Source organism: Astyanax mexicanus, chromosome 17 (genome assembly GCF_023375975.1).
Source record: "Astyanax mexicanus isolate ESR-SI-001 chromosome 17, AstMex3_surface, whole genome shotgun sequence".
In the NCBI taxonomy this organism is placed as follows: Eukaryota; Metazoa; Chordata; class Actinopteri; order Characiformes; family Acestrorhamphidae; genus Astyanax; species Astyanax mexicanus.
Window position 1 is genome coordinate 45,001,010 of NC_064424.1, and position 15,696 is coordinate 45,016,705.

General features: G+C 34.9%; 1 protein-coding gene across 22 annotated transcripts in view; it reads right to left on the reverse strand.

Annotated features, from left to right (window-relative positions):
* The window catches only part of cast (calpastatin), a 75,578-nt gene extending 60,456 nt beyond the window's left edge, over nt 1-15,122 (reverse strand). For 7 of the 22 annotated variants that reach the window (XM_049466123.1, XM_049466125.1, XM_049466124.1 and 4 more), the window contains exons 1-2: nt 12,427-12,644; nt 7,324-7,383 (exon numbers count right to left, since the gene is read on the reverse strand). In XM_049466123.1, the coding sequence (XP_049322080.1) occupies nt 7,324-7,383; nt 12,427-12,474 (108 nt within the window). In that variant the 5' untranslated portion in view covers nt 12,475-12,644. Of the gene's footprint in view, nt 1-7,323; nt 7,384-7,916; nt 8,154-12,426; nt 12,646-15,066 lie in introns of those variants that run through there. The other 15 variants (XM_049466138.1, XM_049466133.1, XM_049466141.1 and 12 more) reach the window with 5 other exon arrangements.
* Nucleotides 15,123-15,696: the final 574 nt, after the last annotated feature.

The following is a 15,696-nucleotide window of genomic DNA, read 5'->3' on the forward strand; positions in this document are numbered from 1 at the left end:
CATTAAAGATGGTGCGAATTATAGTCTAATGTAAATGTCTATCCCAGGTGGTTGCTATGGTGTTGCTAAGTGGTTAATTTGGTGCTAATAACTAAGTGGTTGCTAGGTGGTTGGTATGAAATAGCTATGTGATTGCTATTGCTCTGCTTAAATGTTGCTTTGGCATTGCACAGTTGTTGCTGGGGGGATGCTACTGCTACTTTTTAGATGGTTAATATGGTGTTGCGACATAGTTGTTAAGGTGTTGCTCTGTTGCTAGATGATTGCTGTATGTGATTGCTAGAGCTGTGTGTAATGCTATGTAATTGCTATTGCTTCTTTAAAAAATTTTAAAACCTCTACATTATGTTTAATTATAGTATAAATTACTACAATAGAAATACTATGCAATTCAAATGTTTTGAAGAGCAACAATGATTTAAAATGTATTAATAAATGGAAGTTATTTTTATACATTTGTTTGTACAATACAGGATTATCTATTTAACACTAGGATGACTGAAAACTTCATGTTTCTCGAGAACGTTACTTCTCCTTCTTATCAACCATTAAAGAGGTAAAAAAAAACAGACAAAATGAGTAATCAATACACCTAATTAACTTTCTCAAAAATAAATATTTAGAAATATTTGAGAACGTTATATAGATTTATTAATTATTTGTTTTTTTCTGGTATTTTTCCAGCAGCATTCTCGTCTCACACAGTCACTGTAGTCCAATAAACACACTTTACACTTACAGCAAATGGACAAACTCTGCTTCAGCACTACAATTCCCAGAATGCAACGGCTGTGTCACGTCTCCAGACCCATCACTCGCTAATCACAGACCATTTTTGTGTTAATTTCTGAAATTCTGAGACTGTTTTAAGCTGCGGCTAATTTACGCCTGTGTATTGTGACTGCCTGTTCTTCATTTAGTTCTCAAATATAAAGGATAGATTGAGGTTCCCCAGGTTTCCATAGCTTGAGCCATATTCTAGTGTTAAACTAAACATATATTTACCTGGAGTTTCATTATTATAGAAACTAGCAAACATGTATTTGGGCAATATCAAGGTCAGAAAAAATGCAAAGGGAGCTCAATTATGTATATATTGAACAAAAAAAATCAATAATCATAATCATAATTATCATGGCATCCCTAACTGAACTGTCCATATTCAACTGTGTGAAACACAATCCAGTTTACTACACAGATTTTACCCGTGTAGGAGTAAACTGTATAAAGCTTAAACCTTCCAAAATGTTCCTCCATTACCTCCACATGAAGCACAAGCAGTGAGAACAAAGCATTCCTGTTCAGACAGATATTTCTAGGCGTGGACTGTCAACTCCTGTAAACTCCTCTAACAGGAGGACGTTTTTAATCACAGCTCTGCAGCTTCGTGAGAGCAAAGTCCAGATTTGTAGAGTAAAGGGACTGTAACGATGAATTAGCTCATGTGTCTCTGCAGATATCTTCTGGGTGGAGGAACATTAGGAGGTTTGCAGTGAGTAATCTCAACACAATGCACAGAGAGTGTTAGGCAATGGGAGTTCACTTCAAATGGGGATCATATGTGCAACCTACCAAACTTTGACTGAACCTTCTACACAGAATGAAGTCATATTTAATTTCTGTAGTGAACTAAGGGAAGGGAAGGGAAGGGAAGGGAAGCCATGAAAAAATACAACGGGCACCTACTGCAAGACAATGTACATTTTAGAGGGGGTGTTCAAACAACCTCACAAGCAAGATGTTTCACACCTATTGCCGACCCCTGTTTTAAAATCACTCCTGACTGCTGTAAATGTTGAAGCAGGTCAATGGCAGTTATGGTGGGTTTTGATTTGTCTGTCTTATCAGCATATGAGAAGTTCTTTCCACAGGTTTCTTGGTCTTTCAGCTCATAGCTTGACTTCCACATTTCCCCTGAACTGCTGTTTCTTAATGTCAAACTGTGTTTATTACTATTATTATCTGGTTAGTGCAATACATGACAGCCAATCAAAAATAGAGATATGCACTAGTATTTCTTAGCCGTTTCCTTCACAAAATATCTAAGTTCGTAGTTAAAAACATCTCAACAGGACTACAAATGGAGCTGGTATTATAATGTTAGTGTGTGCAGCATAGTTTAACCTCATGTCAGGGACAGGCATGTAAAAGATGACCTCCGATCCCCTGCTGCGTAAGCACAGGAATGAGGTTCGACTTCTCTGAGCAGAAGACAGAGCTTTTTATCTACAGACCTGGAAAAACAAGCAGAGCTGTGTACTCACAGCCTGACACAAACTCGACTACACCCACAGACCTACTGAAGACATCTGATACAAATGAGATGATTGATGGCTTCTTGGAGCCACACCTGAATCTTGAACCGAGAACCCAACTGGCCTGTTAAACCAACCTGTTACAGAACACAAAATTCCTATTCTTCATTCTGTCGGAGTGTCGGTGTTCTTTCAAAGGTTCTTTATCAGCTTAATAAGATGAAGCATTTTTATGGGTGTGTTTAAGAGGGTTTTACTGAATTCATTATTGAGAGTGTGTCTGTGTGTGTAGGTGTATGCCTGCCTAAATGCATAAGCACTGGCACCATATTAAGATCAGTGGGCATGTCTAGTGTGTGTGTGTGTGTGTTTGTGTGTGTGTGTTCACTGAAACAGGAGACACTGAGGTGGTGAACGTTTAGAGTATTTATAGTCACACATAGTTCCTGAGCACATCTTCCAGCCGGGTCACAGGATAATCAGAGCAGCACCGCAACTTTCTAACAGACCAGAGAAAAAAACACCCAAACAAACACTTTCAACACTACAGACCAGCCTGTGGGTATTTACCCTGCACCACACACCAACTTACACAATACCTACTGAAAAATTAGTACTTACTGAATAAGTGGATAACTGCATAATTAGAAGAAACTGAAATGAGCAAGTACTGAATAATTAGCAAATAATTAAGCATTAGTAAGTACTGAATTTAAATACTTATTGAATAAAGTGCATACTGAATAATAAGTAAATACAAAATAATTAGTAAATACTGAAATCCAGTACTTATTTAGTGAAGTGCTTACTGAATAATTAGCAAATACTAAAATCAAGTACTTATTGAAAAAAAGTGCATAATAAATAATTAGCAAATACATAATAATTAGTACATGCTGAATAATTAGTAAATACTAAAATCCAGTACTTATTAATAAAAGTGCACACTGAATAATAAGCACATACTAAAATCAAGTACTTATTAAATGTAGTGCATACTGAATAATTAGTAAATCCTGAATAATCAGTAAATACTGAAATCAGGTACTTATTGAATAAAGTGCACACTGAATAATTAGCAAATACAGAGTAATTAGTAAGTACTGAACCCATGTACTTTTAAATAAAGTGCATACTGAATAACTGATCAATACTGAATAATTAGCAAATACTGAATAATTGATAAATACTGAATAATTAGTAAGTACTGAAATTCAGTACTTATTGAATAAAGTGCATACTGAATAATTAGTAAATACAGAATAATTATTAAATACAGAATAATAAGTATATACTGAATAATTAGTAAGTACGGAAATCAAGTACTTATTGAATAAAGTTAATACTGAATAATTAGTAAATATGGAATAATTAGTAAATACAAAAATAAAGTACTTATTGGAAAAGTGCATAATGAAACAATTAGTAAATACTGAAATCAATTGCATACTGAATAATAAGCAAATACTAATAATTAGAAAATACTGAATAGTTAGTAAAAACTGAATAATTAGTAAGTTCTGAAATCAAGTACTTATTAAATAAAGTACTTATTAAATATCAATATTATTATTACATATTCGTATTATTATTAGGAATGCATGAATACCGATACTGGTATCAGGCCCGCTACCATGCTAATGTACTCATACCCAAACCATAATTTATAAAGTCCTCTTTGAGAAGCTGTGGAGCTCCAGCAGGCCTCACAGCCTTCCCCCGTGCCACCACTGAGACCAGCACATGTTCAATGCCTGCAGATCCTGAACCCCTTTTTTAATGGATTCATTCTGTTACTATAAGCTGCACCCATTTCTGACACAGATGTGCAAATTCACACTCACACAGCTTTTCTAATACCTGCAGAGAAGTACTGCCAACAAACATGAACCTACTGGCACCATGCATTGAGCTGTGGAGCAGTAAACTACCTCTCCACTACTCCATCCAATACCTCTCCAAGACCGATGAGTTATGGAGAGGGTGATGATTCAACACCCTGACCTCACTAACACTGTACTGTTGCTCAATGCAATCAAATCCTCACAGCAAAGCTACAAAGTCTAGTAGAAAGTTTTCCCTGGACTGTAGAAACAAAGTTACAGAAACAAACAGGATAAAGAGGAACAGGAAACAATGAATATGATTTTTTTTAAGCCACTTTTTAAGCCACTTTTAAATTACGAGTTTTACATATGCATTTCTGGACAAGCTGAGAGACACAGAAGCAACAGTGAAAATGAAAGAAACTTGATATTACTCAAATATGATTTGGGTTAAGCAGCATTATAAGATGTTATATGCAGTTATTACAAATACACACGAGTTAAATAGTGCAGTTAGCAGCGTGCAAGAACAGAGTAGCAATGATTTTAGAGCATCAACATCATTTTAAAGCTGATTTATTAAGGTAAAAATGCAGCATAATCTTGCTTTATTTAGTTTTTAGGTCACATAACCACACACTCTTTGAACCAGGAACAGAAATAAAATCTTGACTAACTGTGATTTATAATGAAAGTCAACCAAAAGTCTGTGAGGTGATGAAAGAACGTAGAACACATATCTGTTTTTTGCCAGAAGACAAGTTCTCACAGGACTGACGTTCCTAATTAATCTGACTAAGGTGTTTTTTTAAGCTCGAGCAGTTTTCAGGGCTGGTCCTGTATTGCGGTCAACCTCAAGGAATCAAGCTGTCACAACAATCAACAAGACAAATCCTGACTTTTTAAACAGCTTAATCCCAGGGAACGAAAAAAGCACAGGTGAAAGTAAACTTTTAATCCCTTGAGTGAAAAAAAGGTGTTAAATTATATACAGTACAGCTGAACTGATGATAAAAGCCTGAGAACATGAAACACACTTATAGTATGTATAGTTTAAAGGGACATATGTATTGTACACCAGATGGAGACAAAGTCGCAAATAAACACATATTTACTGGGTTTGGCTGCAGAGTTTTGTATTGTTTGAGAGCTTGAGGCCCAAATTAAGACCATCTGACCATTTAAAACCAGTGGAGTCAGGTGGGTTTCTGTTTGTGGGTTTTACTAACTGGTGGGCTCATCTTCAGACCAACTGATCTCAGTACCTCTGTTCCTGTAGACCTGAGGACCCTTTGCATGGTTGCTTTTCTCAAAATGCACAAATACAAAATGTATCAAAACATCCCTGATTTTGCTTAGTTTAACCCTTTCAGATGCTGCGACCATTAAAATGGACATTGTGTATTTTATTTTATTTTTTCTTTGATGTTTTGTTGCACATTTCACTATTTGAGACCAGTTGTCCATCAGAATAGACCATGAACTAGCCAATAAAAAGTTTGCAAGCCAATGAAACAGTAGATTAGCCCCGCCCCCTGCACTGAAAAAAACAAGGGCTTCTATTTCCTAATTTTATGTTATTTAGAACCCTTCTTTATTAATATAAAATAAAATGTTAAACATGCTTCCAATGCAATGGACATTAAGATAGATTCAATATTTTAGTAAATTGGATTTAATTTTTATATACATGTTATATAAGAGCATTTTTAGAACATAATTGAGGTCTGAAAGGGTTAAGCTCCTCCCAAATTTATCTACACCTTCACAGCATTGTGTACCACACACTAACACTATAAGATATATACTGTACTGCACACTGATGTTAAATAGTGTAAGTTTACCAGGTTACAAAACTAAATATTAAAATGGAATGGAGGTAAGGTGGTGATCATCCAACAATCTGTGTTGCTGAATGCAATCAAATCCTCACAACAAAGCTAAAAAACAAAGCAAGAAAATCTAGTGGAAAGTCCTCCCTGGACAGTAGAAACAGTTACAGAAACCACCCTTTAATGACAAGCTTTACACATGCATTTCTGGACAAGCTAAGAGACACAGAAGCATCACTGAAAATGAAAGAAGCATGTGGACTGTGATGGTGTACTTGATTTTACCCTAATGTAATTTGGATACTTATAAGCATTATGCAAAACTAATCTATTTTATACTGACAGGAAATGATAAACCATTGCTATGGCAACACAGGCCACTGCAAGTTCTCCTGCCATTGTTTTGTCTGCACCTGCACAGTTACTCACCACTATTTCTAATACATATTCCATATGTGAGCAGCTCCTCCCTTTCTATTTCATACTAAATTGTGGGAAGACTAGATATGGAATAATTTATTGTAGATACTGAATCATTTACTGTAGATACAGAATCATTTATACTAAATTTTGAACCATTTACTGTAGATACAGAATCATTTATACTAAATATTGAACCATTTACTGTAGATACTGAATCATTTACTGTAGATACAGAATCATTTTTTGTAGATACCGAATCATTTATACTAGATTTTAAACCATTTATTGATGATACGGAATCATTTGTTGTAGATACTGAATCATTTATATTATATTTCGAACCATTTACTGTAGACACTGAATCATTTATTGTAGATATCAAATCATTTATACTAGATTTTGAACCATTTATTGTAGATACTGAATCATTTACTGTAGATACAGAATCATATATACTACATTTTGAACCATTTACTGTAGATACTGAATCAGTTACTGTAGATACTGAATCATTTATATTATATTTCGAACCATTTACTGTAGACACTGAATCATTTATTGTAGATATCAAATCATTTATACTAGATTTTGAACCATTTATTGTAGATACTGAATCATTTACTGTAGATACAGAATCATTTCTACTAGATTTTGAACCATTTACTTTAGATACTGAATCATTTCTACTAGATTTTAAACCATTTACTGTAGATACTGAATCATTTGTTGTAGATACTGAATCATTTATACTATATTTCCAACCATTTACTGTATGTACTGAATTATTTATTGAAAATACTATATCGTTTTATCTTAATACTGAATCAAACAAAAACTTGCATACTGAATCTACTGAATGCTGATTCATTTGTGAAAGATAATGTATCATTTAGACTAGATATGGACAAATAGTTTGTATTTTTACTGTAAAGATAAAGATAATAGATAATATAATTAGAGATAAAGAGAAAATTGCTTTGATCCTACCTTAGATGTTGACACATTGCTGATCTGCCCAGGTTTATCTCCTCCTGGAGCTTCTGCTTGCTAAAGAGACATAGAGATACAACATAAACAATAATTTGGACACACCACCTACTGGCTCTATGAAAATATATCACATGGCAACAGAGAAGATTTGACAACAGACAACTGTATATGTTTATATTTAACCTGTTGGAGATCTGTTACTGTAGCACATTGATAATCCAACATAACCAACAGCTTATTTTGGATTCATCCATTCAATAAAAGAAGAATTCAATCACTAGCTCACATACTGTAAATCAGTACACTCCAGAGCTCTAACAGCAGACTGAATCCCACAGTACTAAATACTCTAGACTATACTCTAAAATCTCCACAAGAACGATCAGGTGAGAAGATCCACTTTCACTTTATTGATAGGTTCAGCCATCCATTCATGTGTAGATTAACTGGATAAGTTGCAGCTTCACCAGTTACAATCAACAATAACTCAAAACACGCCCTGAGCACAGTCTGATCTCCCCCTGTGTTCTTCCCCCCGCAGGATGCAGGATCTCTCCACCACAGCTCCCAGTATAAGCAGGTCTACTTACCAGTCTCATCCAGTAGGCAGCGTACGCCATGAGGGAAGACGAGCAGACAGACAGACAGACAGGCGAGTACACAGATAATAACTCTCCCTAAAGCTACGAGACTAAACTACACTACAGCACTACAACCATCTCGGCAGGTCTTCTCACATTCCTGAAGCGCCACTCCCGTCCTGTAAACACTGCCTTCACTATCTCTGCTCACTAGATTACTCACTACTACAGTCCCAGATCCAGCCCAGCCCCACTGACCCACCTCTACACTACAGCTCTACACTACAGCTCTTCAATACAGCTCTACACTACAGCTTTACTACACACTACTGTACTGTCTATTTCCACTCACTGTATTATTCACTACTACAGTCCCAGATCCAGCCCAGCCCAGCCCAGTCCCACTGACCCACCTCTACACTACAGCTCTATACTGCAGCTCTACACCACAGCTCTACACTACAACAGCTCTACACTACAGCTTTACTACACACTACTGTACTGTCTATTTCCACTCACTGTATTATTCACTACTACAGTCCCAGATCCAGCCCAGCCCAGCCCAGTCCCACTGACCCACCTATACACTACAGCTCTATACTGCAGCTCTACACCACAGCTCTACACTACAACAGCTCTACACTACAGCTTTACTACACACTACAGTACTGTCTATTTCCACTCACTGTATTACTCACTACTACAGTCCCAGATCCAGCCCAGCCCAGCCCCACTGACCCACCTCTACACTACAGCTCTATACTACAGCTCTACACTACACCTCTATACTACAGCTCTACACTACAGCTCTACAACACTATAGTACTGTCTATTTCCATTCATTGTATTACTTACACTACAGTCCCAGCCCCACTGACCCACCTCTACACTACAGCTCTACACTACAGCTCTACTACAGCTCCACTACACTACAGCTCTACACTACAGCTCTTCACTACAGCTCTACACTACAGCTCTACTACAGCTCCACTACACTACAGATCTACACGACAGCTCTACTAACTACAGCTCTACACTACAGCTATACTACACACTACAGCTCTACACTACAGCTCTACTACACTACTGCTCTACTACACTACAGCTCTACACTACAGCTCTGCTAACTACAGCTCTACACTACAGCTTAACACTACAGCTCTACAGACCAAAATCCATATTATAAACGCTGAATCAATAATTGTAGATGAGTAACTTATTGAAAATAGATAAATATGAATCATTTTAATTATACTGAATTATTTTTTTTTATTATTATTATTACACATTATTATTGTAAAGATCAAAACATTCATTCTACATATACACTAAATTGTTTATTGTAGGCTCTGAATCTTTTACTGTAGAAAATATATAATTTATTGTGGATACTGAATCATTTATAGTATATAAGAAACAAAATCTTAAAATTTCCCGATGCATTATAAATGTTTTTGCCTGGAAACCAGTGATGATTACCATAAGTCATTCCTTAACATGGATCAGTGTAGATTTAATGAGTGTTTATGGCCTGTAAATTTGCTTTTCCTGTGTGTGGTTGTTCCACCCATAAGGAAAGAAGTGGAACACAGTTTATACAACTGTGCGGGGAAGCCACTTTTAGCCATTAAGCTAGGGACAGTTCAATACATTGCAAAAAAAAAAATATATATATATATATATATGTGTAAATATAAACTGAGACACTGTATATGCTGTATTGCTTATATTAAGCAAAAATAATAATCTGCCAGTAGGCTACACAAAATATATAATAAGAAAGATATCTTAAAATAAGCAATCGCAAAGTCTCGAAATTAGTGAAGTAAAGTTAGTTAAATCAAGGAAAAATCACTTTTTGGCTTAAGTTTGGACAGAAGAATCGGAATAAATTGACTGGTAATTTTTGTGTGCTTGTTTTGAGTTCAAAATTCACATAAGCAACATACATTAACTCTTAAAATGCTTAATAACATCTTATTAGAGAAAAAAAAGAATTATTACCATAAAATTAGATAGTTTCACTGCTTTGTTGAAGTTAACATTTTAATATGAATTTATTTTTTATGAGTTATTATTGTACGTTTTGAAGTGTGACCCACAGTAATCAGAGATTTTCTAATATAATATAAAGTTGTTAGTGATACTAGATAATAGAATAAAATAAAAGTATTTTTTTTCAGTTTACTGTTTCTGGAGTAAAGAAAATCTATAAAATAAGCACTTGTTGTTTTTTTTACAATTTATTCTATTAGTATTCCTCTCTGTCCACAGTATAGATGATTTTTTTTCTTGTGTGTATAACAAAATAACCTTACTCTTAAAATGCTTAATAAAATTCTTATCAGAGAAAAAAAAAGATTTATTACCACGAAATTAGATAATTTTACTGTAGCGTTGGTATGCCACTGCCCTGTTGAAGTTAACATTTTAATATGAATTTATATGAGTAATATGAGTTATTATTGTATGTTATTATTGAAGTAAGCAGAGATTTTCTAATGTAAAATAGAGTTACTGGTGATTAATATATATTAGAGATTATATATAATAGAATCAAAATAACAACGTAAAGAAAATCTATATAATAAGCACTTGTTGTTTTTTACACTTTATTTTCTTTAATTATTCCTCTCTCTCCACAGTACGGAGGTTTTCTAAAAAAATAAACTACACTATTACAAATAATGGTGCTCCCATATAACTGGTGATCCCATAAAAGAACCAGTTCTTGTTCCATTAAGAACATTTTTTAAAGTGGATGTTTAGATTCTTTACTCAGTTACTCAGAGGATTCTTCACATTTTCTGCTAAACTCTTTCACTAGCACGCCTCGTTTTACTGCACACTTTATTTTCAGGAGTGCAGACGTGAACTATATATGGAAACACAGTAAAAACTTGGCATAAGTCTGTTAAAGTTAATGTGAGGTTGATTTCAGCTGGGCCTTTCCTGCAGTGTTGTGCAATCACAAGAGCCTGTTCACTTTTTTCCTTCTGTCTTTTTTTTTCTGAAAGGAATGCAAGTCATTACTTCATGCTCTTGGCATTAAGTAGTGAGATAATGTATGAAGATAATAGGGTTCGTAAATCCCGAGGGTATATTATAAAAAAAATAAAAATAAGATATGTGACATGCAGTGTGAATTCAGATTCTAAATTCTTTAGGGAACTTCTATTTTTCTGCTTTAGTTAATGATTATAAATAGTATGTCTCCAAGAAGGAGCACTTATTATTGTGCTGAGAAGTTAAAAAGGTGGAGGAGATGTTAAACAAATACATATTGTGGTAGAAAATTTGTATTTGGTTTATTTGTTCATTTATTATTTATAAATAAACTAGATAATTAGTTATTCATACAATACTATATATTGTTTCTACTATACAGCATTAAAATATACAATGTAAACTGCAGAAACACTGCTATTGTCATGTTGGTTAATGAGGTGTTGCAAGGTGGTTGGTAGGGTGTAGTCCTGGTGGTTGCTAAAGTCAGGCTATGTTGTACATGCTAGTTGCTAGGTGGTTGCTAGTGTGTTATTATATAATATGTTACCTAATAAGGTGTTGCAAGGTGGTTGGTATGGTGTAGTGCTGGTGGTGTATAATATGGAGTTGCTATAGTATACATATTTTACTGCATTCCCATGAGAGGATTTTGGCCACATTATTTTTATTTTTCATACTGTATGAATATTGTAGCACCTATCCAAAAACTGTGCAGCAGCACATTAATACAGATCAGGATGGGCGTGTCAGATTTGTAGTAAAAAATTGCTGTGTTTTTTTAAACTGTAGGAGGATTAGTCACTCAAAAAAGTGAATCAGTTTCTCTGATTTTGCTATTTATAGGTTTATGTTTGAGTAAAATGAACATTGTTGTTTTATTCTATAAACTACAGACAACATTTCTCCCAAATTCCAAATAAAAATATTGTCATTTACTAGAGCATGAAACAACAAAACAAAAGTTCATATAAAGTTCACAAGTTCATATTTATGAAATTCATGTTTTAAGCATTCAGAAATCAATATTTGGTGAAATAACCCTGATTTTTAATTACAGTTTTAATGCATCTTGGAATCATGTTCTCCTCCACCAGTCTTACACACTGCTTTTGGATAACTTTATGCTGCTTTACTCCTGGTGCAAAAATTCAAGAAGTCAGCTCGGTTTTATATTACAGAGGTTTTCAATTTGGTAAATTTGAAAGAAACTTATAATTTTTAAGTGCTCTCTTTTTTAACCCAGAGCTGGACTGCTAGACTGTATAGAACTGAATTAAAATACTTTCTATGTTTACTTTTCTCATTTATTATAATCTGCCTTTACACTTAACTAGACTAGACTAGTCTTCCACCAAAAAATGAAGCTTTTAGATCAGCCTGCATTACATTGTGAGCATACACTGTGTCAAGTCTAATTCGAGTTCTGAATCACACAGTAATCACTGCTGAGTTACAGTAATTTCAGTAATAATGGTTAAATGAAGGTGCAGATTTAGTGTGAGTCACGTACCTGTTTAGGTTTTCTCTTCCGTCCGTGGGTTCTCTTTTTGCTTGGCATTTCAGCAGCCGCCTGCAAGACTCCGGTCTTCAGATTCGTGCACTCTGGAGGGCTCTCTCTGGCACTCGCACTCGCTCCTCCTGCTCAAAGCATTCAAGTTATTGAAATAAGCCAGAGCCAGAGGCTATGAGCAAGCCTGATAAAAGTGAGCGTGCAAACTCTGCAGTGGCAGCTCTCACTGTATGAGGAGCAGGTGTGTTTTGCACATTTATATTTGTGGCCTGGATGTCTTGCAGTTGCCTCGGTGCACAGGTTACACAATACACGAAATGCACAAGAGTTGCATAACTGAAGACGTGTGTACACAGCTTAATACGTCTCGCTATTGACATTTATTAGGAACTAAACAAACTAACACACTGACAGTGAGTGAAGTGAGAAGTGAGTTATGCAGTGTGAGGTTTTATTAGGGTGTATCTGAGCTGACTACATTTTTTTTTTCATTTCATTTAAGCAACAATACACGAGAGGGAGTGGTTTAACATGTAATATTTTCACCAATATGAAACGTTTAATAATAATAATAATAATAATAATAATAATATTAAAAATGTGTAATATTTTGCCAATATTAAATATATTATAGCACAAACCCTAATGTTATTATTGTGATTATACCACAGTTCCATTATCACAGTTTATTAATGAAAGATTTTGAGTTAAAGAGGGCGAGAAAATACGTAAATATCTGCTTGTTTTTTTACACTTAGCCAGTTAAAATATTTCCATTGCTGCTCTGTTTGTAGCTGGGCTGTTTGGCTTGTAAGCGCTGCTCCATTGCTAGGTTATCTGTATTTGGCTTCAGTTACAGTGCATTACCGGCTGATAACGGCACTCATAGAACGCCTCTCAGCCAATCACATTGCAAGGTCGAGACTAACTGTGGTATAATTACAGTATATTTATGGCACTTTTATCCAAAGTGACTTATAAGGTTATTCCTATTACAGAGGTGGACCAATGTAGTGTTAGGAGTCTTGCCCAATAAGATGACTCTTATTGATGTAGTGCAGCTCACTAGCTCATGTGGTAGATCACTAGCAGGTAGTGGTGTTATCCACTGCGCTAAACCAACACACTAGGCTAGGCTTGACTGTGATACACTCCCCAAAATGGGGTCAATGTAAAGGTCATAGTAAAATATTTTATTTTACAGAAATATACGTTTTTTAAGTCTATTTGCGTTGTTCTTCAGGCTGCCTCACAACATCAATATTCTTGTGCATTTTTACTATAATTATGTTTACCTGCTGCTGTTCTAATAAGATCTTGAGTTTTTATAGTAAAAAAGTATTTCTTTACTGGGAGAAATGGGTTTAATTAAAGTGCTTAGGTGTCTAAAACTTATGCACAATACTGTAGTTATGGATACGGGTAAAAAAAAATGAAATAAGCAAACAAATACCTTCAGCCCTGTGGAAAAACAAGGCCCCCCTCTCTGCACACACAGAAACCACCTTCTCTAATCATCATACCAGCCTCATTATAAACCACTGCACAACAATACAGTGCATGTGGGTCTTCCTGCAGCTCCTTATCTGATGGGCTGCAGACTCCCAGGCTTGTGGAAAAGTGGGAATGACTCAGTAGGTGTGTCACACTGCCGTGCCTTCACTCGTTCATTACTAACACAGCTTACATTGCTTTAAAAACTCACGTAAGAAAGAACATGATCTGGTCTTGTTCCAGTCCCAGCTATCAAATATATATATATATATATATACATATATATATATAACTCTAATTGAGCTAAACTGCTGATATATTAGCAGGATGTTTTTATATACTGCTACTGCTATTAACAAAGCTGTCTATTCTGCTGCTCCACGCTGTTTACACATGCAGTAATGTGCAGCATTCACTGCTCGCAGCCACACCACCGCAATTTTTTGCATTCTGTGTTCCATGTGCTCGCATGGTTTATTGGGGCGCATTTGGTGTGTTTAGGTTTATGTCTGTGTGAAACCAAACCAAACAGAGGGAGAAACGCTACAAATAAACAAACTCCTCAACTGATCCAGACCATAGAAACTTTAACAGCTACAGGTGTGAAAACTCTCTTTTATACTCAATAAATTAATTTTGTCTAATTATAAATCTTTACAACGAAGCTGAGATGTTTACAATAAACGTTGGCTTTATCTCCCCTCAAACATACAAGTATATACTAATATTTTAAGTAACACCACTAATATAAATATGGTATGATTGCATTTTACATTTCTTACATTCATATATTTTTTTTTTAATATTTAAATATCCACTTTAAAAACTTGTGTCTTAAGAAGAACAAGTATGATTAATCACAGTTAATCACAAAATATTGTCGTGATTAATTTGATAATTTTTTTTAAGCAACTGACACCTCAATGTTTTATAGTCATCATGATTATTTTTGCAAGTTTTCACAATAAACAACAAACTCAAACTGCACTACCTTTGCAGAAACTTAAAATGATTTAGTAAATGGTATAGAATGATAGCTGTGTTGCACTAGGCAACAGTGGTGTTGTCAAAAGCCCAAATGATAATGTAATAATAAAATACCCATATTATCCTCTGCACATGAGGAGCAGAGTGTATTATACTCACCTACCCGGGTGTTTACAAAAGTGGCGTTGGCCGATTGGCATATTATAGTTGGCAGCCGGGGTCCTTCCTGTTCCTTCAATTTTAAACACAGCCAGCTGTGCAAAGACTACAGTTTATTGTGTTTCTGATGTGAAAGTTTACATTTTATAATGATACATTATAATAAATATAATTTCAGCTTCTATTTGCTTTCCACTACAGCATGTAATACAGTTATTTGACTTATCAGACAGAAATTTGTAATAAGTTGAATGTTTTGTGTTTTTTTGGGGGGGTTTTGTTTAGCATTTTGTAACAGCTCCCTCTGGTGGTGTGGAGATTTTTTACACATGAAAATATTCAGAGCTTGGGTTGGTTTTGAATTCAATGACATGAGAGGCATCAGCCAGCAGGTGTCAGTGCTTCCCTGTACAATTTTGCCCAAACCAGAAGAAATCTGAAACCGAATTTTATTTTATAGATATAAAGATCTCAAATACTTTCTCCAAAATTTCTTGACCAATAGAATTTCTTCAAAATTACCTGAAATTAACTTTTCATTGAAAGTTATGTAGGTTTTATCTCTTCAGATTCTGCTTTAAATTTACAATGTAGAAACTTGTTTATACAACTTGTTTATATATTTTTTTA